The following is a 26753-nucleotide window of genomic DNA, read 5'->3' on the forward strand; positions in this document are numbered from 1 at the left end:
GTTGTGGTCAGTTAATGAGCTGAAGCAGCTGTCAAAAGAGGAAGTGTGGGATTTTACGTTCAAAGCAGTCAGTTTCCCACACTGGGGGAAACAGGACCCTTCAAACCAGGCGTGTTGCAGCCAGCAGCCTGTGGCAGGTGCCAAGGTGCGCTCCACGGGGGAGCGCCCTCACCCACGCAGGAGGCCACCGCATCACATAGGGCAACCCCTGCCCCCCACCACCCCCCGGCCAAGCCAGAGGACAGACCGACACGAAACCGCAGCCCCAGTCCGAGGACCCACACACCTACCCTGCACAACCCCTCAGACCAACACCTGCCAGTTGGGTGGTGTGTGGACGCCCTCGGAGGACGAAGAGCATGACCACCACCAGCAGCCTCGCAGTCCACGCCGTCCGCCGCAGAGACGTGGATCCCCCCAACACGGTGTGGTTGCACGCCCACCTGCACAGCAGGAGGGAGGGCTACCGCAGAGAGAGACGCGTCGCAGAGGGCACTACCCTCGCCACAGGGTCCACAGACCGAGGCGCAGCTCCCCGGACCTCTCCGAGCAGCAGTGCACAAGGAGGCGCAGATTCGCTCGACATGTAGTCGTGGAGATCTGCAGCCTCTTTCATGCCGAGCTGCTCCTGGCTGGCCCCAGCACCAACTGCTTACCTGTCGCTGGCAAAGTCACCACTGTCCTCCACACCTTCTCCTCCGCATCCTTCCAGGGTGCAGCCGGCAACACCGCCGATGTCTCTCAGTTGTCTGCGCGGACGAGCCCTGCAAATACACCTGCACCTACTCTGCAGTAACACGATGGGTGGCATCAGTGGTGGGTCCTCATAGTGATACCCAGGAGCGGGCATTATTGGACACAATGGACAGGATTCGCGGAGACATGGCAGTGGTGGTGTCAATATAATGTGTGCTGTTTGTGGCTCTGAAATTCAATATGGGTAACACCCATGACAAACCCTCAGACACCCTTGTGCACCCCCTTCATGCTGACGAGACGTTTGCCTTACCCTGCCTACTGCACATATGTGATGCATGCCCTGTGGCTGCAGCACAGGTGGTGGCAGGTTGAGTGAGGCTGGCCGTGAGGGAGATGCACGAGAGGGTGAGTATGGGATGGAGCCATGAGATTGTATGAGGATTGGGTCGCGTGTTAGTGGCAGGATGAGTACTGGCGAGGTGAGTAGGTGGAGGTAAGATGAGGATGGGGTGTGAGTGGGCATTAAGGGTGATGTGACAGAATAGTGTTGGCGGTGCCGAAGGAGATTTGGGGTGGGGGCAGTGTTGTGGCAGACGGAGTGTAGGGGAAAGACTTCGTGTTCTCACTGTGGCTGACCTACTGCGGTCATTGCAGCGCCTCCTGCACTGTATGCAGGTGGGCGATATGTTGGTGGCGCAGGTGACCCCCTCTGCCACCTCGAGCCAGGCCTTCTTGGTGGCAGAGGCAGGCCGCTTCCTCCCGCCCGCCGGGGGGAAGATCTGTGTCCTCCCCCTCCTCCTCACCCCATCTGATGATACCTGGGGTGAGGCATCATTAAACTGGGAGCAGCCTTCCCCCTGGGCTGCTCCATGCTGCAATTTGTCCCATTGGTTGCAGCATCTGTCAGTGGAGGACTGCCCCTTTAACCAGAGAGCCTCCAGCTGACAGATCGTACTGCGCATGCGCAGCCCGCCCGACGCGCAGGCCAGCGCCGTGGACCCCGGAGGAGCAGGTAATTGGATCCTATTAGTGGATTGCCTGCTACGATCGCGTGGGCAACCCACTAATTTCGCCGTTCGCGTTTTCGACGCTCCCGGAGGACCACCCGCTGGGAACCCGCAGGCCTGCTAAATTCGAGCCCCATGGTGTCAAGAGAAAATTGTCATTGCACAAGCTATATTCTGTAACCATTAAATTAATCTGTGGTTTGACTAGGTTTCAAATCAAATAACGTGGGAGAGTTTACAGAGTGCTGTTAACATTTTACTGAGGCTGAGGGCCATATTTATTGAGCTTTCATCTTCAAAATAAAACTCAATTTTATTTTCATTACTGAATATCTCCACTTTCAATCTATGTCTTTTTGCTTTTTTGCAACCACATATTTTTAAAAAATTCATTTTCTGTCACTTGTCTTTTGCTTCTATCACTGTATACACCATGTCTAAATACTCATTCACCAAGATATTTTATTTGAACTTTAGGGATCAGGGCTGATAATTTAATCCTTTGCCATGGTGGAATAGAAAGGATGCATTGATATATTCTCAGCTCATAATAAAACCTGTTTCATATAACAATAATATATTTATACATTTAATATTTGAAATTACATTTGGAATTACATAGAATGTACAGCACAGAGACGGGCCATTCGGCTCAACAGGTCCATGCCAGTGTTTATGCTGTACACTAGCCTCCTCCCACCCTTCTTCATCTAACCCCGTCAACATATCATTGTATGGTACAGCAAAGGAGAAGGCTGTTTGGCCCATCATACCTTTGCTGGCTCTTTGAAAGGGCTATCCAATTAGTCCCATTAACTAACCTGCTCTTTCTCCACAGCCCTGTAAAATTTTCCCTTCAAATATTTATCCAATTCCCTTTTGAAAGTTACTATTGAATCTGCTTCCACCACCCTGTTCAGGCAGCGCATTCCAGATCATCACAACTCCCTGCGTAAAACATGTTTCCTCATCTCACCTCTGGCTCTTTTGCTGATCACCTTAAATCTGTGTCCTCTGGTTACCGACCCTTCTGCCACTGGAAACAATTTCTCCTTATTTACGCTCAAAACCGTTCATAATTTTGAACACCTCTATCAAATCTCCCCTTAACCTTCTCTGTTCTAAGGAGAACAACCCCAGCTTCTCCAGTCTCTCCACATAACTGAAGTCCCTCATCCCTGGTACCATTCTGGTAAATCTCTTCTGCACCCTCTCTAAGGCCTTGACATCCTTCCTAAAGTGTGGTGCCCAGAATTGCATACAATACTCCAGCTGAGGCCTAATCAGTGTTTTATAAAGGGTTACCATAACTTCCTTGCTTTTGTACTCTATGCCTCTGTTAATAAAGCCCAGTATCCCATATGCTTTTTTAACAGCCTTCTGCCCGGCTACCTTCAAAGACTTGTGTACATACACCCCCAGGTCTCCTTGTTCATGCACTCCCTTTATTGTACCATTTAGTCTATATTGCCTCTTCTCGTTCATCCTACCAAAATGTATTACTTCACACTTCTCGGTGTTAAATTTTATCAGCCATGTGTCTGCCTATTTTTACAGTCTGCCTATGTCCTCCTGAAGTCTGTTACTATCCTCCATGTTTCCGAGTTTCGTGTCATCTGCAAACTTTAAAATTATACCCTCTATATCCAAGACCAGGTCACTAATATAAATCAAAAAGAGCTGTGGTCCTGGAATCCAAGAGCATTTAGATCAAATCATAGTTCTCAAATATTTTTAATAAGCAGGATCTCAAAGATAGTAATCTCCAGATTACTCCCGGTGCCTTGCGCTAGTCATTGTAGAAATAGGAGGGTAGAGCAGATGAATACCTGGCTGGAGAGATGGTGCAAGAAGGAGGGCTTTAGATTCCTGGGGCATTGGAACCAGTTCTGGGGGAAGTGGGTCCTGTACAGGCTGGACGATTGTACCCCAACAGAGCTGGAACCAATGTCCTCACAGGGAGATTCAGAAGTGCTGTGGGGGAGGGTTTAAACTAATTTGGCAGCGGGATGGGCACCAGGATGGAGCATTGGAAAGGAGAAACAAGGTGCACAAAGGATTGGGAGAGAAAGATAGCACTAGAGCAAGAAATAGTACGGTAGTCGGTGGGATCAGACTAAGAGAGAATACAAGAAAGTATGACCTGGGTTTACAGTGCATGTGTGTAAACACACGAAGCATGGTAAATAAGGTTGGTGAGCTCCAGGCGCAATTAGCCACATGGGAATATGATGATGTGGTGATAACGGAGACCCGGCTCAAAAAAGGGCAGGGTTGGGTACTAAATATTCCTGGATACAAGGTGTTCAGGAAAGATAGGGAAGGAAAGAAAGGGGTGGGGCGGGTGGTGACAGTGTTGATTAAGGAGAATATTGCAGTGCTGGACAGAGAGGACCTTCTGGAAGGGTCAAGGACAGAATCTATTTGGTTAGAGTTAAACAGTAGAGGTGCCATTACACTACTGGGTGTATTCTATAGGCCACCAACTGGTGGGAAGGATACAGAGGAGCAAATTAGAGAGGTGCAAGAGCCATCGAGTAGTGATAATGGGGAACTTCAACTATCCTAATATAGACTGGGATAGTAATAGTATAAAGGGCAAAGAGGGGGAGGAATTTTTGAAGTGTGTTCAAGAGAACTTTCTTGACCAGTACGTTTCCAGCCCAATGAGGAAGAAGGCGATGCTGGATCTGGTTCTGGGGAATGAGGTGGGTCAAGTGGAGCAAGTGTCAGTGGGGGAACATGTAGGGAACAGTGATCATAGTATCATAAGGTTTAGATTAGCTATGCAAAAGGACAAGGAGCACTCCAGAGTAAAAATGCTCAATTGGAGGAGGGACAATTTCAGTGTGATGAGAACGGATCTGGCCCAGGTAAATTGGAATCAAAGATTTGCAGGCAAAACTGTAATTGAACAATGGGCAGCCTTTAAGAAGAGATGGTTCGGGTACAGTCTCGGTACATTCCCATGAGGGGGAAAGATAGGGCAACTAAAGCTGGAGCTCCCTGGATGTTGAAAGAGATAGAGGGGGTGATTTTAAACCCTAAGAACGGGTTGGGGGCAGGTGGGAGTTGAAAGTAGTTTTTTGGGTCGCGACCGCAACCCGGCTTTATTTCCGGGTTTAACGTCAGCGTGTAAAAGTCCAGACTTCCCACTTGGAATGCAAAGTCCGAAAATTTTGCATTTGTGACCCAAAAAAACAACTACTTTCAACTCCCACCCGCCCGTTCTTGGGGTTTAAAATCACCCCCGAGAGTAAGATGAAGCAGAAAAAGGGGGCGTATGACAGATGTCAGGTTGATAACACAAATGAGAACCAGGCTGAATGTAAAAAGTTTAGAGGGAAAGTGAAAAAAGAAATAAGAGGGGCAAAGAGAGAGTATGAGAATAGATTGGCAGCTAACATAAAAAGGAATCCAAAAGTCTTTTATAGGCATATAAACAGTAGACGGGTAGTAAGAGGAGGGGTGGGACCGATTAGGGACCAAAAGAGATCTACACATGGAGGCAGAGGGCATGGCTGAGGTTCTAAATGAGTACTTTGCATCTGTCTTTACCAAGGAAGAAGATGCTGCCAAAGTCACAGTAAATGAAGAAGTAGTTGGGATACTGGATGGGCCAAAAATTGATAGAGGAGGTGCTAGAAAGGCTGGCTGTACTTAAAGTAGATAAGTCACCTGGTCTGGATGGGATGCATCCTAGGTTGCTGAGGGAAGTAAGGGTGGAAATTGTGGAGGTACTGGCCATAATCTTCCAATCATCCTTAGGTATGGGGGTGGTGCCAGAGGATTGGAGAATTGCAATTATTACACCCTTGTTCAAAAAAGGGTGTAAGGATAAACCCAGCAACTACAGGCCAGTCAGTTTAACCTCGTTGGTGGGGAAACTTTTGGAAATGATAATCCGGGACAAAATTAACAGTCACTTGGACAAGTGTGGATTAATTGAGGAAAGCCAGCACGGATTTGTTAAAGGCAAATCATGTTTAACTAACTGAGTTTTTTGATGAGGCAACAGAAAGGACTGATGAGGGCAATGCAGTTGATGTGGTGTATATGGACTTCCAAAAGGCGTTTGATAAAGTGCCACATAATAGGCTTGTCATCAAAGTTGAAGCCCATGGAATAAAAGGGGCAGTGGAAGTAATTGGCTAAGTGACAGGAAACAGATAGTACTGGTGAATGGTTGTTTTTTTGGACTGAAGGGAGGTGTACAGTGATGTTCCCCAGGGGTTGGTGCTGGGACCACTGCTTTTCTTGATATATATTAATGACTTGGACTTGGGTGTACAGGGCACAATTTCAAAATCTGCATATGACACAAAACTTAGAAGGGTAGTAAACAGTGAGGAGAATAGTGATAGACTTCAAAAGGACATAGACAGGCTGGTGGAATGTTCGGACACGTGGCAGATGAAATTTAATGCAGAGAAGTGCAAAGTGATACATTTTGGTAGGCAGAATGAGGAGAGGCAATATAAACTAAAGGGTACAATTCTAAAAGAGGTGCAGGAACAGAGGTCTGAGGGTATATATGCACAAATTGTTGAAGGTGGCGGGGCAGGTTGAGAAAGCGGTTTAAAAAGCATACAGGATCCTGGGCTTTATAAATAGAGGCATAGAGTACAAAAGCAAGGAAGTTATGATGAACCTTTATAAAACACTGGTTTGGCCACAACTGTAGTATTGTGTCCAGTTCTGGGCACTGCACTTTAGGAAAGAAGTGAAGGCCTTAGAGAGGGTGCATTAAAAATTTGCTGGAATGATTCCAGGGATGAGGGACTTCAGTTACCTGGATAGAATGGAGAAGCTGGGGTTGTTCCCCTTAGAGCGGAGAAGGTTGAAAGGAGATTTGATAGAAGTGTTCAAAATCATGAAGGGTCTAGACAGAGTAGATAGAGAGAAACTGGTCAAGAACCAGAGGACATAGATTTAAGGTGATTGGCAAAAGAACCAATGGTGACATGAGGAAAAACCTTTTTACACAACAAATGGTTATGATCTGGACTGCACGTCCTGAGTGGGTGGTGGAGGCAGATTCAGTCGTGGCCTTCAAAAGGGAACTGGATAAGTACTTGAAGAGAAAAAATTTGCACGGCTACGGGGAAAGGGTGGGGGAGTGGGACTAGCTGGATTGCTCTTGCGGAGAGTATGCACGGGCTCGATGGGCTGAATGGCCTCCTTCCGTGCTATAAACATTCCATGATTTTTGAAGATGGGGAACCCAGCCCCCATTACCAGTACTTAAAACATGAGTAATATTGTAGGTGAAATACCATATGTGATACTCCAATTTACATCCAGAAACTTTTGACACTTTTTTCTGCCTGAGAGGAGAGGGAGTGGGGAAATGCTTGTCTCTGATGTTTTAGTACCTATTCTGGACAGGCCATTATCTCTCCCTTGTAACTGAGTAAATTGGAACATTCAGTAACAACTATCACAAAACAGTACTGATGACTGTGAAAATATGTGATGTAGCAGATGTTGTGTATGTTGCAGAACAGACTTTTGACTGCTCTTCAGTGTTATACTAATTCTTTACCGTTTTATTAGTTTGGGGGAGGGGAATTGTAGCACAGAATGGAATTTCAGTAATTGCCTGGCTAGTAGCCACTTGAATTTGAATTTGGTGATTGAAAACAAACAGTGTCAGTACACTTTATTTGTCCCACTTGTTAATATTACTTCAAAGGGGGATCTGTCGCCTCTCTTTCAGTTCACCATCTCCCTCGACCCCTCCACTGTCTCTAATTTGTCACATTTCTTGTCCGACATCCAGTACTGGATGAGCAAAAATTTTTTCCACTAAATATTGGGAAGACCGAAGCTATTGTCTTTGGTCCCCGCCACAAACTCTGTTCCCTAGCCACTGACTCCATCCCTCTCCCTGGCCACTGTCTGAGGCTGAACCAGACCGTTTGCAACCTTGGCATCCTTTACCGAGATAAGCTTCCGACCACATATCTGCTCCATCACCACGAGCCTACTTTCATGTCCGTAACATCACCCGTCTCTGCCCTTGCCTCAGCTCAATCTGCTGCTGAACCCTCATCCATGCCTTTGTTACTTCTAGACTGGATTATTCCAATGCTCTCCTGGTCGGCCTCCCATTTTCCAACCTCCATAAACTTAAGCTCATCCAAAACTCTGCTGCCTGTATCCTAACTCGCAACAAGTCCCGTTCTCCCATCATCTCTATGCTCACTGACCTACATTGGCTCCCAGTCCGGCAATGCCCCAATTTTAAAATTCTCATCCTTGTTTTCAAATCCCTCCATGGCCTCACCTCTCCCTATCTTTGTAACCTCCTCCAGCTTACAACCCTCCGAGATCTCTGCGCTCTTCCAATTCTTGCCTCTTGCGCATCCCCGATTTTAATCGCTCCACCATTGGCGGCCGTGCCTTCAGCCGCCTAGGTCCTAAACTCTGGAATTCCCTCCCGAAACCTGTCCGCCTCTGTACCTCTCTCTGCTCCTTTTAAGGTGCTCCTTAAAACCTACCTCTTTGACCAAGCTTTTGGTCACCTGTCCTACTACCTCCTTATTTAGCTCGGTGTCACATTTTGTTTGATAACGCTCCTGTGAAGCACCTTGGGATGTTTTACTACATTAAAGGTGCTATATAAATGCAAGTTGTTGTGTTGACTGTTTAATGAGTGTTAATTGACAGAAGCACTCAAGGGGTGATTTTAAACTCCAAGAACAGGTGGGTTGGGGGCAGGTGGGAGTTAAAAATAGTTTGTTTTTTTGGATCGCAACCGCAAAATTTTCGGACTTTGCATTCCCAGTGGGAAGCCTGGACTTTTACGTGCCAACGTTAAACCCGGAAATAAAGCCGGGTTGCGGTCGCAACCCAAAAACCAACAATTTTCAACTCCTACCCGCTCCCAACCCATCCTTTCTTGGGGTTTAAAATCACCCCTTAATGTTGATTACTTGGCTATGAGAAGGAGCTGGAGCTAAAAGCTTGCGACTGTCCCATTAGGGAGTCCTGCAAGCAAATCTCCCTCAGTTTTCTTTCTGAAAGGGATGACTGGCTGGATCCAGATTTCCAGAAAAAAACAGCCTGATGCTTTTGAAACCTTCTATGAATGGCAGCTGGATTTAATTGTGAAACTTGATATTCGATATTAGATTCAAAAGTAGAGAGCAGGTATAATTGTTGCCCCAAATCTATTTTTCCTTCAGTGGATTTGTTTCACCAGGCTGTTGACAAGCTGGGATCAGCAGGAACACAGTTTCACTTATAAGCTTCACAGGTGCTTATTACAGGTGCTAGTCCAAGTTATTTGTCATTAGGGAGAACCTTAGTCTTTGAGATCTTTTAATTGCTTTGGAAAAAGGACTGTAAATTGAACTAAAAGTCTGTAATCCAGTGAAATCTCCTGTTTGTTCTTGCTTCTGCTAATTTCACTCCTGAGATTCATAGTCTGTCAGTGTTATTAATTCATCAGACAGAGATTAGAAAAGTACAGGCCTACCAGTAGCAAAATGGGTTTACTGTTTACCCCAGATATGCCAGCTCAAAAATTACTTCACACACAAGGTCATGTTTTGACATATAGGAAACATAGGCTTGCATGTGGAAGCAGTCCTTTCTATGGGGCATGAGCAAAACGATCCAGAGAGGGTCTAGAAACATAGAAAATAGGAGCAAGGTTAGGTCCTTCGGCCCTTCGGGCCTGCTCCGCCATTCAAAATGATCATGGCTGATCATCGAACTCAGTACCCTGTTCCTGCTTTTCCCCCATATGCCTTGATCCCTTTAGCATTAAATAATATATCTATCTCCTTCTTGAATACATCTAATGACTTGGCCTCCACTGCCTTCTGTGGTAGAGAATTCCACAGGTTCATCATCCTCTGAGTGAAGAAATTTCTTCTCATCTCGGTTCGAAATGGCACACCCCGTATCCTGAGACTGTGACCCCTGGTTCTGGACTCCCCAGCCATCGGGAACATCCTCCCTCCATCTAGTCTGTCAAGTCCTGTTAGAATTTTATATGTTTCGATGAGATCACCTCTGTGAATAGCTGGGGCCCAAGCACTGATCCCTGCGGTACCCCACTAGTCACTGCCTGCCACCCGGAAAAAGACCCGTTTATTCCTACTCTCTGTTTCCTGTCTGTCAACCAATTCTCAGTCCATGCCAGTATATTCCCCCCAATCCCATGTGCTTTAATTTTGCACACTAACTCTTGTGTGGGACCTTATCAAAAGCCTTCTGAAAATCCAAGTACACCACATCCACTGGTTCTCCCCTATCTATTCTACTGGTTACATCCTCAAAAAACTCCAGTAGATTTGTTAAGCATGATTTCCCTTTCATAAACCCATGCTGACTTTGTCCAATCCCGTTAATGCCTTCCAAGTGTTCTGTTATCACATCTTTTATAATAGACGCTCGCATTTTCCCCACTACTGATGTTAGGCTAACTGGTCTGTAATTCCCTGTTTTTTCTCTCCCTTTTTTAAATGTAAGGTGTCGCACAACACCAGGTTATAGTTTGAAATCACCTGACGAAGGAGCAAAGCTCCGAAAGCTTGTGATTTCAAATAAAGCTGTTGGACTATAACCTGGTGTTGTGCGACTCCTTACATTTGTCCACCCCAGTCCATCACCGGCATCTCCACATCATGTCTCCTTTTTTAAATAGTGGGGTTACATTTGCCACCCTCCAATCTGTAGGAACTGTTCCAGAGTCTATAGAATTTTGGAAGATGATCACCAATGCATTCACTATTTCCAGGGCCACTTCCTTTAGTACTCTGGGATGTAGATTATCAGGCCCTGGGGATCTGTCAGCCTTTAGCCCTATTAATTTCCCTAGCACTTTTTTTTTTACTAATACTGGTTTCCTTCAGTTCCTCCCTCTCAATAGACCCTTGGCTCCCTAACATTTCTGGGAGGTTATTTGTGTCCTCCTTTGTGAAGATAGAACCAAAGTATGTGTTTAATTGTTCTGCCATTTCTTTGTTTCCCATTATAATTTCCCCCATTTCTGACTGTAATTTGTCTTCACTAATCTTTTTCTCGACATATTTATAGAAGCATTTGTAGTCAGTTTTTATGTTCCCGACTAGTTTACTCTCATACTCTATTTTTCCCCTCTTAATCAATGTCTTTGTCCTCCTTTGCTGAATTCTAAACTGCTCCCAATCCTCAGGCTTGCCGCTTTTTCTGGCAATTTTATATGTCTCCTCTCTGGGTCTAATACTATCCCTAATTTCTTTTGCAAGCCACGGTTGAGCCACCTTTCCTGTTTAATTTTGCACCAGACAGGAATGAATAATTGTTGTAATTCCTGCACACGTTCTTTAAATATTAGCCATTGCCTATCCACCGTCATCCCTTTTAGTAAAGTTCCCCAATCTAGATGGTGCAAGAGGGAGGGATTCAAATTCCTGGGCCATTGGAACCGGTTCTGGGGGAGGTGGGACCAGTACAAATTGGACGGTCTGCATCTGGGCAGGACTGGAACCAATGTCCTCGGGGGAGTGTTTGCTAGTGCTGTTGGGGAGGGTTTAAACTAATGTGGCAGGGGGATGGGAACCGATGCAGGAAGTCAGTGGGAAGTAAAGTGGTGACAGAAACAAAAGGCAGTAAGGGAGAGTGTACAAAACATGACCGGACAGATGGTCTGAGAAAGCAGGGCAAAGACCAAGGGAAGTCTAGATTAAACTGCATTTATTTCAATGCAAGAAGTCTGATGGGCAAGGCAGATGAACTCAGGGCATGGATGGGTACATGGGACTGAGATGTTATAGCTATTACTGAAACATGGCTAAGGGAGGGGCAGGACTGGCAGCTCAATGTTCCAGGGTACAGATGCTATAGGAAAGATAGAGCAGGAGGTAAGAGAGGAGGGGGAGTTGCGTTCTTGATTAGGGAGAACATCACGGCGGTAGTGAGAGGGGATATATCCGAAGGTTCGCCCACTGAGTCTATATGGGTAGAACTGAAAAATAAGAAGGGAGAGATCACTTTGATAGGATTGTACTACAGACCCCCAAATAGTCAACGGGAAATTGAGGAGCAAATATGTAAGGAGATTACAGACAGCTGCAAGAAAAATAGGGTGGTAATAGTAGGGGACTTTAACTTTCCCAACATTGACTGGGACAGCCATAGCATTAGGGGCTTGGATGGAGAGAAATTTGTTGAGTGTATTCAGGAGGAATTTCTCATTCAGTATGTGGATGGCCCGACCAGAGAGGGGGCAAAACTTGACCTCCTCCTGGGAAATAAGGAAGGGCAGGTGACAGAAGTGTTAGTGAGGGATCACTTTGGGACCAGTGATCATAATTCCATTAGTTTTAAGATAGCTATGGAGAATGATAGGTCTGGCCCAAAAGTTAAAATTCTAAATTGGGGAAAGGCCAATTTTGATGGTATTAGACAGGAACTTTCAGAAGTTGATTGGGAGAGTCTGTTGGCAGGCAAAGGGACGTCTGGTAAGTGGGAGGCTTTCAAAAGTGTGTTAGCCAGGGTTCAGGGTAAGCATATTCCTTATAAAGTGAAGGGCAAGGCTGGTAGAAGTAGGGAACCTTGGATGACTCGGGAGATTGAGGCCCTCTTCAAAAAGAAGGAGGAGGCATATGACATGCATAGGCAGCTGGGATCAAGTGGATCCCTTGAAGAGTATAGAGATTGCCGGAGTAGAGTTAAGAGAGAAATCAGGAGGGTAAAAAGGGGACATGAGATTGCTTTGGCAGATAAGGCAAAGGAGAATCCAAAGAGCTTCTACAAATACATAAAGGGCAAAAGAGTAACTAGGGAGAGAGTAGGGCCTCTTAAGGATCAATAAGGTCATCTATGTGTGGAACCACAAGAGATGGGTGAGATCCTAAATGAATATTTCACATCGGTATTTACGGTTGAGAAAGGCATGGATGTTAGGGAACTTGGGGAAATAAATAGTGATGTCTTGAGGAGAGTACATATTACAGAGAGGGAGGTGCTGGAAGTCTTAACGCGCATCAAGGTAGATAAATCTCCGGGACCTGATGAAATGTATCCCAGGACGTTATGGGAGGTTAGGGAGGAAATTGCGGGTCCCCTAGCAGAGATATTTGAATCATCGACAGCTACAGGTGAGGTGCCTGAAGATTGGAGGGTAGCAAATGTTGTGCCTTTGTTTAAGAAGGGCGGCAGGGAAAAGCCTGGGAACTACAGACCGGTGAGCCTGGCATCTGTAGTGGGTAAGTTGTTAGAGGGTATTCTGAGAGACAGGATCTACAGGCATTTGGAGAGGCAGGGACTGATCAGGAACAGTCAGCATGGTTTAGTGAGAGGAAAATCATGTCTCACGAATTTGATTGAGTTTTTTGAAGGGGTAACCAAGAAGATAGATGAGGGCTGTGCAGTAGACGTGGTCTACATGGACTTTAGCAAAGCCTTTGACAAGGTACCGCATGGTAGGTTGTTACATAAGGTTAAATCTCACGGGATCCAAGGTGAGGTAGCCAATTGGATACAAAATTGGCTTGACGACAGAAGACAGAGGGTGGTTGTAGAGGGTTGTTTTTCAAACTGGAGGCCTGTGACCAGCGGTGTGCCTCAGGGATCGGTGCTGGGTCCGCTGTTATTTGTTATTTATATTAATGATTTGGATGAGAATTTAGGAGGCATGGTTAGTAAGTTTGCAGATGACACCAAGATTGGTGGCATTGTGGACAGTGAAGAAGGTTATCTCGGATTGCAACGGGATCTTGATAAATTGGGCCAGTGGGCCGATGAATGGCAGATGGAGTTTAATTTAGATAAATGTGAGGTGATGCATTTTGGTAGATCAAATCGGGCCAGGACCTACTCCGTTAATGGTAGGGCGTTGGGGAGAGTTATAGAACAAAGAGATCTAGGAGTACAGGTTCATAGCTCCTTGAAAGTGGAGTCAAAGGTGGATAGGGTGGTGAAGAAGGCATTCGGCATGCTTGGTTTCATTGGTCAGAACATTGAATACAGGAGTTGGGATGTCTTGTTGAAGTTGTACAGGACCTTAGTAAGGCCACACTTGGAATACTGTGTACAGTTCTGGTCACCCTATTATAGAAAGGATATTATTAAACTAGAAAGAGTGCAGAAAAGATTTACTAGGATGCTACCAGGACTTGATGGTTTGACTTATAGGGAGAGGTTGGATAGACTGAGACTTTTTTCCCTGGAAAGTAGGAGGTTTAGGGGTGATTTTATAGAAGTCTATAAAATAATGAGGGGCATAGATAAGGTAGTCAAAATCTTTTCCCAAAGGTAGGGGAGTCTATAACGAGGGGACATAGATTTAAGGTGAGAGGGGAGAGATACAAAAGGGTCCAGAGGGGCAATTTTGTCACTCAAAGGGTGGTGAGTGTCTGGAACGAGCTGCCAGAGGCAGTAGTAGAGGCGGGTACAATTTTGTCGTTTAAAAAGCATTTGGACAGTTACATGGGTAAGATGGGTATAGAGGGATATGGGCCAAGTGCAGGCAATTGGGACTAGCTTAGTGGTATAAACTGGGCGACATGGACATGTTGGGCCGAAGGGCCTGTTTCCATGTTGTAAACTTTTATGATTCTATCATAGCCAACTCACACCTCATACTTTCGTAATTTCCTTTATTTAGATTCAGGACCCTAGTTTCGGATTCAACTCCTTCACTCTCCATCTTAATGAGGAATTCTATCATGTTATGGTCGCTCTTCCCGAAGGGACCCCGCACAACAAGATTGTTAATTAATCCTTTCTCATTGCACAATACCCAGTCTAGGATCGCCTGTTCTCTAGTTGGTTCCTCAACGTATTGGTCTAGAAAACCATCACGTACACACTCCAGGAATTCCTCCCCCACAGTATTATTGCTAATTTGGTTTGACCAATCTGTACGTAGATTAAAGTCACCCATGATTATAGTTGTACCCTTCTTGCATGTGTCTCTAATTTCCTGTTTAATGCCCTCCCCTATATCTCCACTACTGTTTGGGGGCCTATAGACAACCCCCACCAACGTTTTTTGCCCCTTGGTGTTTCTTAGCTCCACCCACACAGATTCCACATCATGATTTTCCGAGCCAATATCCTTCCTCGCCATTGCATTGATTTCCTCCTTTACTAACAATGCTACCCCACCTCCTTTCCCCCTTTTCCTGTCCTTCCTAAATATTGAATACCCCTGGATGTTCAGTTCCCATCCTTGGTCACCCTGCAGCCATGTCTCCATAATCACAACTATATCATAACCGTTAATATCTATCTGCGCTGTCTGAATTGTAGCAATTGAAATGCATGCTGAGATAGATGTGTGGTGGACACAATACTTTTAATTGTATTGACAAGCTACTGGCGGAGAATTTGATGCACAACAAAATAAAGGTACTGTTTCATAATTAAAGGAACTGTGTTCCTCAAAGAACCGTGTTCTTAAATGTACCTTTAATCACTTGGCCAGTGCGTTTTTCCTTATTTCTTGTAACAGTTGCTCCAATGCACCTCTAACCCAGCCGGTCCCACCTCTGTCTAGATCAGTTGGAAATTCATATGAATTGCATCTGTCTGTGTCCCACGGACAACTGTGTCTGGCTGTAGGAGACAGGAACACTCCGTCTGCTCAGCAGTCCCATATTCAAATAGCTGCCTTGGTGGGGTTGTATCCTGTTGGAGATTGATTTAAGAATGTTTCATTTTGTTAGGGTTTAATTAACCAGTTGCTGGTGATGTCACAGCTCACCTGTGGCCTGATTCTGTTTTCCATACAGCAGGGGCACTGCCATTGGTGCATAGGCTCAGCATCATATCCAGCTGACCCCAGATGGGATGGAGGGAGGGAGGGCCATCAGGGTTGGGGGAATGGTATTTATGAACCGTTATATTCAGGAGGACAAGGGTAAATAAAATGTTGGTTTCTAATCCTTTACTTGCTACCCAAAAAAGGAATATCCCAGGTCTTGTGATGTCACTGCCATTACTTCCTGCTGAGAATAAACTTATTTTTTCATTCTTAGGATACGGGTGTCGCTGGCAAGGCCGACATTTATTGCCCATCCCTAGTTGCCCTTGAACCACTGCAGTTTATGTGGTGAAGGTACCCCCACAATGTTGTTAGGAAAGGAGTTTCAGGATTTTGACCCAGCAATGATGAAGGAACGGCAATATATGTCCATGTCGGGATGGGGTGTGACTTTGTCCTTCTCCGCCTCTCCACCTCTCTCTCCTTGATAATGCTCTTGTTAAGCGCCTTGGGATGTTTTACTGCGTTAAAGATGCTATAGAAATGCAAGTTGTTGTAGGTAGTTGAGGTCGTAGGTTTAGGATGTGCTGTCAAAGAAGCCTTGGCAACTTGCTGTAGATAGTACACACTGCAGCAATGGTACGCCAGTGGTGGAGGAAGTGGATGTTTAAGCTGGTGGGTGGGGTTACCAATCAAGCAGACTGCTTTAACCAGGATGGTGTCAAGCTTCTGGAGTGTTGTAGTTGCACCTATCCAGGCAAGTGGAAAGTATTCCATCACACTCCTGACTTTGTACCAGTTATGACTCCAGCCACTGGAGAGTTTTCCCCCCGATCCCCATTGACTTTAGTGCTATTTGATGCCACACTCGGTCGAATGCTGTTTTGATGTCAAGGGCAGTGACTCTCGCCTCACCTCTGGAATTCAGATCTTGTGTCCACGTTTGGACCAAGGTTGTAATGAGGTCTGGAGCCGAGTGGTTCTGGTGGAACCCAAACTGAGCATCGGTGAGCAGGTTATTGATGAGTAAGTGCTGATTGATAGAACCGTTGGTGACTCCTCCCATCACTTTGCTGATGATTGGAAGGAGGCTGATAGGGCAGTAATTGGCTGGACTGGTTTTGCCCTGTAGTTTGTAGACAGGACATACCTGGACAGTTTTCCACATTGTCACGTAGAAGCCAGTGGAGCTGTCCTGGAACAGCTTGGTGAGAGGCGCGGCGAGTTCTGGAGCACAGGTCATCAGCACTACAGCCGGGATGTTGTCGGTCCCCACAGCCTTTGCTGTATCCAGTACACTCGGCTGTTTCTTGGTATCAGTTTGAGGAAATCAAATTGACTGAAGACTGGGATCTGTGATGGCGGGGACCTCAGTAGGAGGGCGAGAAGGATCATCCACTCGCTACTTCTGGCTGAAGATGGTTGATATCGCTTCAACCTTGTCTTCTGCACTTGTGCTGGGCTCTGCCATCATTGAGGATGGGGATGTTCATGGAGCCGCCTCCTCCAATTAGTTGCTTAATTGTCTACCACTATTCGCAACTGGATATGGCAGGGCTGCAGTAGCTTCACCGGGTTGGCAGCTGATTTTCAGGTATGCCTATTGCTGCTCCTGGCCTGCTCTTCTACACTAATTAAACCAGGGTTGGTTATCTGGCTTGATGGTGATGGAGGACTGAGGGATATTCCAGGCTCTAAGGTTACAGATTTTGGTGGAATACAATGACCAACAGCTCCTCATGGATGCCCAGTTTTGAGCTGCTCGATCTATCTCACTTGCATGGTGGTAGTACCACACGGCACGATGGTGGGCATCCTTGGTGTGAAGCCAGGACTTGGTCTTCACAAGGACTGTGGTGGTCACTCCTATCAATTCCGCAATGGGTAAATGCATCTGCGATAGGTAGATTGGTGAGGACATAGGAATGTTAGGAACCACAAGTAGACCATTCAGTCCCTCAAGCCTGCTCCGACAGTCAATTAGACCATGGCTGATCTGCACCTCGACTCCATATTCCACCTTTGCTCTTTGTCCTTTGATACGCTTACCTAACAAAAATCCATCGATCACCATCTTGAAAGCCCCAATTGTCCTACTCCAGAGTTCTAATACAACTTTAGAAACACTGAAAGTGGAAACTAGTTTGTAACAACACTATAATTACAAAATAAATTCACCCTTAGAGTTTGCGTAAAATGGATTCCTCAGACAGGCAACGAACCCAAACACTGTGAGGCTGAGTGATCAGTTGGGGAACGGGTTTCCAGCCTTGTAAAACAGCGGCCTGATTCAACTGCCATGTGTGTGAAAACTGCGTTTGAAATTCCCCACATGACTCGAGGATTTAAACAAAATCCTTCCGTAGATTACAGGACTTGAGTATCCTGGCAACACCATTCGCAGTGTTCCCTGTTGGTCCTTGTATGCTAAAAAAAATACAACATCTCTACATTAAAAAAATCCAGTGCTCGCACATAGGGATAAAATCCAACAAACACAGAAATTATCTGGTTGCCTGCTCCTCGCGCACCTTTTTGGTAGATTGGTGATTCTGCACTCTGTATCCTGAGCTCAGCTACTGGTGCGTGCTTTCTGGCCTGCTCCACCACTGGCTGCTTTCCTCCACTACCAGAATCCAATTTCCACTGTATCCCATGTGTTGACACGCCTTGTTGTTTTCCCCCTTCCAGTGTTGCCGTGTGTTATGCTGCTGTGCCTTTTTGCTTGATCCCCACTCCTGTTAACTTTGCTTCTGCAATTGACCCCTCCTCCACTAAGTTGCTGCCTCTGTGATATTCTCCCGTGATCACCGCCATATCCACTCTGCCAATTGTTGCTGTCTCCTCGATACTGTCCACCTCCACAACCATAAGCTTATCCTTCTCGTCGTTCTTTACTGTCACTCGTTCTCTGAAATTGGTGTTTCTTCTGCTGTTAGTTGCAACATTTTGAATTTCCTGTATCTGGAGGATTGGTACAGGCCCCTCCCAGTGAGGGAACACACTTTTCTAATCGTCCTCGGCCCAGGGCTTGGTACAGGCCCCTCCCCGTGTGGGAACACACTTTTCCAATCGTCCTCGACCCAGGGATTGGTACAGGCCCCTCCCACTGAGGGAGTGCTATTTTCTGGACACAGATCTTTCCCCAGTTTCTCTTTACCTTCGTCATATTCTCTCTGACCTCATCTTGTCCATCAGACCCACCTTCTGCTCCCTTGCACCCCATTCAACTCCCCACCCTCTCACACACTCTACCCCATTCAACTCCCCACCCTCTCACACACTCTACCCCATCCAACTCCCCACCCTCTCACACACACACTGTACCCCATCCAACTCCCCACCCTCTCACACAGAGACACTATACCCCTTCGAACTCCCCACCCTTTCACACACTCTACCCCATCCAACTCCCCACCCTTTCACACACACACTGTACCCCATCCAACTCCCCACCCTTTCACACACACACTGTACCCCATCCAACTCCCCACCCTTTCACACACACACTGTACCCCATCCAACTCCCCACCCTTTCACACAGACACTGTACCCCATCCAACTCCCCACCCTCTCACACACACACTGTACCCCATCCAACTCCCCACCCTTTCACACAGACACTGTACCCCATCCAACTCCCCACCCTCTCACACACACACTGTACCCCATCCAACTCCCCACCCTTTCACACACACACTGTACCCCATCCAACTCCCCACCCTCTCTCACACACACACTGTACCCCATCCAACTCCCCACCCTCTCACACAGACACTGTACCCCATCCAACTCCCCACCCTCTCACACACACACTGTACCCCATCCAACTCCCCACCCTCTCACACAGACACTGTACCCCATCCAACTCCCCACCCTCTCACACACACACTGTACCCCATCCAACTCCCCACCCTTTCACACAGACACTGTACCCCATCCAACTCCCCACCCTCTCACACACACACTGTACCCCATCCAACTCCCCACCCTTTCACACAGACACTGTACCCCATCCAACTCCCCACCCTCTCACACACACACTGTACCCCATCCAACTCCCCACCCTCTCACACAGACACTGTACCCCATCCAACTCCCCACCCTCTCACACACACACTGTACCCCATCCAACTCCCCACCCTTTCACACAGACACTGTACCCCATCCAACTCCCCACCCTCTCACACACACACTGTACCCCATCCAACTCCCCACCCTTTCACACAGACACTGTACCCCATCCAACTCCCCACCCTCTCACACACACACTGTACCCCATCCAACTCCCCACCCTCTCACACACACACTGTACCCCATCCAACTCCCCACCCTTTCACACAGACACTGTACCCCATCCAACTCCCCACCCTTTCACACACACACTGTACCCCATCCAACTCTCCACCCTCTCACACAGACACCCCGTACCCCTTTGAACTCCCCACCCTTTCACACAGATGCTGTACTAGGTTTACCCAGGAATCTCCCGGAATGGGTATGAATCTTCCGGGCACTGTTTCTAACTGTTCCTTTTAAATTTCATGCTGTAGTAGTGCCCCCCCCCCACCCCTGCTGCTGGGTCATCACCCCCGCCATCGCAGAGAGTCTGCCCCAGCTTATTGGAGCTGGAGTGGAGAGAATTCTGGGACTGGGCTGGGAGATGTTGAACAGGGACTAGGGAAAGTGGATTGGGGCTCGAAGTAGGATAGAGAGGGAAAGTGTGATGGGACTGAGAGTTCGGGGGAGAGGGTGACTGACCGACTGGGCACTGGGAGTCGGGGGAGAGGGTGACTGACCGACTGGGCACTAGGAGTCGGGGGAGAGGGTGACTGACCCACTGGAAGTCGGGGAAGGGGGACTTGTGGGATAAGCGAAGACTGCGGAATAGGGCTTAGGTGATGGGGACTCGGTAGAGAGAAGGAGAGTGGGGTATAGCAGTCTGAAGATGGGGGCTTGGGGTGAGTGAGAGGGATGGGGATGGGGCCTCGAGGGAGACAGGCACAGTGGGGAATGGGAATGGGGATGGCGTGGGGCCCAGCATTTCCTGCAGAGCCAGGACAAGCAGCAGCAGCAATAATGTGGTGAATGGGAGTGGCAGCGAGAGAGGAACAACCAGTGCAGGGGTGAGTGAAACCTGGGGATTTACTGTGGGTAAACACTGAAAGATTGTTTCCACTGGTGGGTGAATGGGGACAGACACCGAGGATTCTCACTGGAAGAACCAAGAGAGAAGGAAGGTTTTCACATTGAGGGCTATTAGACCACAGGATGCTTCACCACAAGTGATCATTAAGGTAGAATTAGACGAGAACATCATTTAAAAGGCAATGGGATAAGTATTTGAAAAGGAGGAATATAAAAGGATCTGGGGGGGAATGGAGTTATCGGAGAGAGCACCAGAACCAGCACAGGCACTGGGGGCCGAATGGCCTCCTCCTGTGCTCTAATTTCTATCATTCTATGAAAACTCGCCTTCATTGAGTCCGAGCCCAGGGAGTGGTTCAGAAATGTTGGTGCTGAGTAGTTTAGGACGATGTGCCCTGTGAGAAGTGCCCCAAACACCAAGGCCGCTGACCTTTGTGCGATCTCTCGGTTTGGTTCAGGTCAGTCTGTGTTAATTCCCCATTCCTTCACCACAGACCTTGGCCCCAAATTCCTGGGTCTGATCAGGGGTGAGGGGAGTGGGGGGGCAGCACAGTGACAGTGCAAACATGGTGGGTGGGCTGGAATTTCACACGGGACTTGGCTTCACTGGATCTTTGCCCCTTTCCATATTTTGAAGTGGGGAGGTCCCTCTCTCACTCCGAGCGGCCGTGACTGGAAGAGGTGGGAGTGGGGGAGTGACATCACCCATCAGAAATCCCACCAGTTCCATCTCACCCCCAGTGCAAACTGCTCCCCCACGATGCCCGGTGTACCAGTGTAACAAGACCAGCTCCATAGTGGAAATGGAGCCCATATCGGCAGCAAATATCACCGAGTGATCAATAACTGTTGGGGAAAGTGACAACTTTAAATCTGTCTGTTTTTCCAATTTTGAAGCTTCTTCATCAAAACACCCCCCACCCTGAAACTTTGCAGAAAAATTGCCACTGGGAAATTCCTACCCCCCGGCTGGGGCGAATGGCCCATTAGTGCCACAAATGGCTGCCCGCCTCCTATGTTAACAAGCCGGCCCTGGGATCTTGGACAGCGCCAGGGCTGCAGCAGACTGGAGCCTGGATGTCCCACCCTCCTGCACCTCTGGCAGTGGAGCAACACTCCAGGAAATTCAGGCCCGGTCTCTCCTCCTCCAAACCCCTCATCATCCTGACACTGGTCCCTCTCACCCCCATATCATCCTGACACTGGTCCCTCTCACCCCCACATCATCCTGACACTGGTCCCTCTCACCCCCACATCATCCTGACACTGGTCCCTCTCACCCCCACATCATCCTGACACTGCTCCCTCTCACCCCCACATCATCCTGACACTGCTCCCTCTCACCCCCCACATCATCCTGACACTCTGCTCCCTCTCACCCCCCTCATCATCCTGACACTGGTCCCTCTCACCCCCAAATCATCCTGACACTCTGCTCCCTCTCACCCCCCACATCATCCTGACACTCTGCTCCCTCTCACCCCCCACATCATCCTGACACTCTGCTCCCTCTCACCCCCCACATCATCCTGACACTCTGCTCCCTCTCACCCCCCTCATCATCCTGACACTCTGCCCCCTCTCACCCCCCACATCATCCTGACACGCTGCTCCCTCTCACCCCCAAATCATCCTGACACTCTGCTCCCTCTCACCCCCCTCATCATCCTGACACTCTGCCCCCTCTCACCCCCCACATCATCCTGACACTCTGCTCCCTCTCACCCCCAAATCATCCTGACACTCTGCTCCCTCTCACCCCCAAATCATCCTGACACTCTGCTCCCTCTCACCCCCCACATCATCCTGACACTCTGCTCCCTCTCACCCCCAAATCATCCTGACACTCTGCTCCCTCTCACCCCCCACATCATCCTGACACTCTGCTCCCTCTCACCCCCCCACATCATCCTGACACTCTGCTCCCTCTCACCCCCCACATCATCCTGACACTCTGCTCCCTCTCACCCCCCACATCATCCTGACACTCTGCTCCCTCTCACCCCCCCACCTCATCCTGACACTCTGCTCCCTCTCGCCCCCCCGCATCATCCTGACACTCTGCTCCCTCTCAATTTCATAACTTTCAATGGTGGGATTTGAACTCACGGGGTAATTTTAAACTAACTTGCTGGGTTGAAAATGCAAGGGATTGGATGAAATGTCAGTTTTACACCCCGTCCAATATCACCCTCCGTTGACTTCAATGGAGAGTAAAATCAGACAGGGAGTAAAACCAGCGTTCCACCCGATCCCGTCAGTTTCTGGGTTCGGTTAAAATCGCCTCCACAATCCCTGGATTGTTAGTCCAATACCACGAGCACCCATCACCTTTACTGCCCAGACTAAGCCTGATTGTATGGAGCCTCGGTTTGCTGCTTGACCCTGAGCTGTGCTTCAAACCTCACATTTCTCCATCATCAAGGCCAAATTTCACCTTTGTAACATCAACTGCCGCTGTCCTGACCTAATGCCCGTGGCCTCCATCCTCTCTATACAATCGTTTCCAACTTCTGCTTTTCTGACTTTGACCTTCTGTGAATGCATCCCCCTCAATCCCATCTCCTCAGTGATAGCAGAGCATTGAGCCATCATGGCCCCTGCAGTCTGGGATTCTCTCATGCTGCACCTCTCTCCACCTTTAGAAACCTCAAAACCTACCTCTGTGCTTCAGGCCACATCCCCTAATACCTGCCCTCTTCATGCTCCGGCCTCCCTGACCCCCCCCTCTCAAGCACCTTGGGATATTTCATTGTGTAAAAGGTGCTGTAACAGTGTGGGTTGTTGGGTTTATCGTGTCTGTTGATGTGGGGTCAGAGTGCTGGTGGCTGAAAACATAGAGCAAGAGTTCCTCAAATCATCCAGGTCACTGATGACCCTGACACAGTAAAGGGAACACTCTTCCATGTTTAAGATGAGAAAAATGGGCAGATCTGGTCGTGATGGGTGATTGGGCCCAAATCTGGCAGACGGAGAATTTCCCAGTTTTTTTCCTCAATTGGCCTAAGGTTTTTTCTTTTTTGCGTCTCCTGGGAACTTTACTGATGTTGATTCCACCATAAAAAGACTGTTGAACAATACTGTTGTTTTACAACTCCCAAATCAGCGAGAAACTGCAGCGCTGTACATTCATGTTGGAAGTTACGTCACCTGTAATGTGCAAGTGCGACAATCGAGAGAAAATAGCTGGTGAAACCAGGGCCAATAAAACCAGATAAATACCGTCCCCAATTGGTGGACAATCACTGATTCAGCTCTTCCAACCCCTACCCGAGGGCGGGCCTGGCCCCTGTCCCGAGGCTCAGTCTCTCTCTCTCTCTAATTCTCTCCTTTTTCCCCCAGTCTCGGTGACCCTCGATGATGAAACAACCTATCCGCGGCTCGAGGTGTCTGAGGATCGGAAGAGCATGAGATGGAACGGGCCCTGGAGGAATCTCCCTGACATCGGAAAGAGGTTTTTAAGCCGGCCCTGTGTCCTGGGATCGCAGGGATTCACATCGGGGAGACATTACTGGGAGGTGGAGGTGGCGGGGAATCAGTGCTGGAATCTGGGAGTAGTCGCAGAATCTGTGGAGAGGCGGGGATGGATCGTATGGATCCCGGGGGATGGATTCTGGACCATCCGGCGGAATGATGATTATTTTTGTGCAAACACCTTCCCTGAATCCCCTCTCCGGGCCCGTCCGATCCCCGGGAAGGTGGGAATTTACCTCAGTTACGAGTCAGGGACAGTTTCATTTTTCAGCGCGGACACCAAGTCCCATCTCTACTCCTTCACTGGGATTAAATTCAGGGGGAAACTTTATCCTTTCTTTTATACTCGGGAAAAAAAACAGTGGATGAAAATTTGCTCCGGTTCCGATCTGGTTCTGTAAAAGGGGTGGGGCCTCGGGCTGACCCGCATCATCAGTGACGTCACAATGACTTGACCCCGCGACATTAGGGTCAGGAGCAGGGGTTATGAGAAGCAAAGTGGTACCAAGGTGCAGCGTGCAGCTGATGAATCTTGCGCACTCACAAGACAGTCCAAAATGTCACCCGAGCACAACGCAACTCCATCGACGCTCCTCGAGACCAACCGCAACATCGTCATCAAACCAGCGGACAAAGGAGGAGCCATCGTCATACAGAACAGAACGGACTATTGCAAAGAAGCATACCGACAACTGGACAACCAGGAACACTGCAGACGGTTACCCGCAGATCCGACCAAAGAACACACCCACCAGCTCAACAAACTGATCAAGGCCTTCGATCCAGACCTTCAAAGCATCCGACGTACTCTCATCCCACGTACTCCCCACGTGGGAGACTTCTACTGCATCCCAAAGATACACAAAGCCAACACACCCGGACGTCCTATCGTATCAGGCAACGGAACCCTGTGTGAGAACCTCTCTGGATACGTCGAGGGCATCCTGAAACCCATCGTACAGGGAACCCCCAGCTTCTGTCGCGACACTACAGACTTCCTACAAAAACTCAGCACCCACGGACCAGTTGAACCAGGAACACTTCTCACCACGATGGACATCTCGGCACTCAACACCAGTATCCCCCACGATGACGGCATCGCTGCAACAGCCTCAGTACTCAACACCAACAACAGCCAATCTCCAGACGCCATCCTACAACTCATCCGCTTCATCCTGGATCACAATGTCTTCACCTTCGATAACCAGTTCTTCACCCAAACACACGGAACAGCCATGGGGACCAAATTCGCACCCCAATACGCCAACATTTTCATGCACAAGTTCGAGCAGGAATTCTTCACTGCACAGGACCTCCCACCAACGCTATACACCAGATACATAGACGACATTTTTTTCCTATGGACCCACGGCGAAGAATCACTGAAGAGACTACACAATAACATCAACAAGTTCCATCCCACCATCAAACTCACCATGGACTACTCCTCAGAATCGGTTTCTTTCTTGGACATACAAATCTCCATCAAAGACGGGCACCTCAGCACCTCACTCTACCGCAAGCCCACGGACAACCTCACGATGCTCCACTTTTCCAGCTTCCACCCTAACCACGTCAAAGAGGCCATCCCCTATGGACAGGCCCTGCAAATACACAGGATCTGCACAGACGAGGAGGAACGCAATGGACACCTACAGACGCTGAAAGACGCCCTCGTAAGAACGGGATATGACGCTCGACTTGTCGATCGACAGTTCCGACGGGCCACAGCGAAGAATCGCATAGACCTCCTCAGAAGACAAACACGGGACGCAACCAACAGAGTACCCTTCGTCGTCCAGTACTTCCCCGGAGCGGAGAAACTACGCCATGTTCTCCGCAGCCTTCAACATGTCATCGATGACGACGAACACCTCGCTAAGGCCATCCCCACACCTCCACTACTCTCCTTCAAACAGCTACCCAACCTCAAACAGACCATCATTCGCAGCAAATTACCCAGCTTTCAGTAGAACAGCGTCCACGACACCACACGACCCTGCCACGGCAACCTCTGCAAGACATGCCAGATCATCGACACAGATACCACCATCACACGAGAGGACACCACCCACCAGGTATATGGTTCATACTCCTGTGACTCGGCCGACGTTGTCTACCTCATACGTTGCAGGAAAGGATGCCCCGGAGCATGGTACATTGGCGAGACCATGCAGACACTGTGACAACGGATGAACGGACACTGCGCAACAATCGCCAGACAGGAGGGTTCCCTCTCAGTGGGGGAACACTTTAGCAGTCAAGGACATTCAGCCACCGATCTTCGGGTAAACATTCTCCAAGGCGGCCTTCGAGACACACGACAACGCAAAATCATCAAGCAGAAATTGATAGCCAAGTTCTGCACCCATGAGGACGGCCTCAACCGGGATCTTGGGTTCATGTCACGCGACACGTAACCCCACCAGCAGGAAAAAAAAGTTATCTGTTTTTAATACAACTGGACATATTTTTTCTCTCTCTCTCTCTCTCTCTCTCTGCCTTTCGGGTCTCTTTCTCTCTCTGGCTTTGTAATCTGACCCATTGTGTATTCAGTATACTGGGATGTACTGTTTTCCGTGGCTAACCTGTCTGAACACCAACGACACCTTTGATTGGTGTGATCGTGTCCCAGCCTAATATAAGATATGCGATTTGAGAACCTTTCACTCACTCACCTGATGAAGGAGATAATCTCCGAAAGCTTGTGATTTTCAAAT

At 48.2% G+C, this 26753-nt stretch overlaps 1 protein-coding gene across 1 annotated transcript in view; it reads left to right on the forward strand.

Annotated features, from left to right (window-relative positions):
* LOC137305093 (butyrophilin subfamily 1 member A1-like) overlaps positions 1–24454 on the forward strand; it is a 75314-nt gene extending 50860 nt beyond the window's left edge. The window contains exon 9 of the mRNA XM_067973872.1: positions 23902–24454. Coding sequence (XP_067829973.1) covers positions 23902–24434 — 533 coding nt within the window. The 3' untranslated portion in view covers positions 24435–24454. The remainder of the gene's footprint in view (positions 1–23901) is intronic.
* Positions 24455–26753: the final 2299 nt, after the last annotated feature.

Source organism: Heptranchias perlo, chromosome 39, assembly GCF_035084215.1.
Source record: "Heptranchias perlo isolate sHepPer1 chromosome 39, sHepPer1.hap1, whole genome shotgun sequence".
Taxonomy (NCBI): Eukaryota; Metazoa; Chordata; class Chondrichthyes; order Hexanchiformes; family Hexanchidae; genus Heptranchias; species Heptranchias perlo.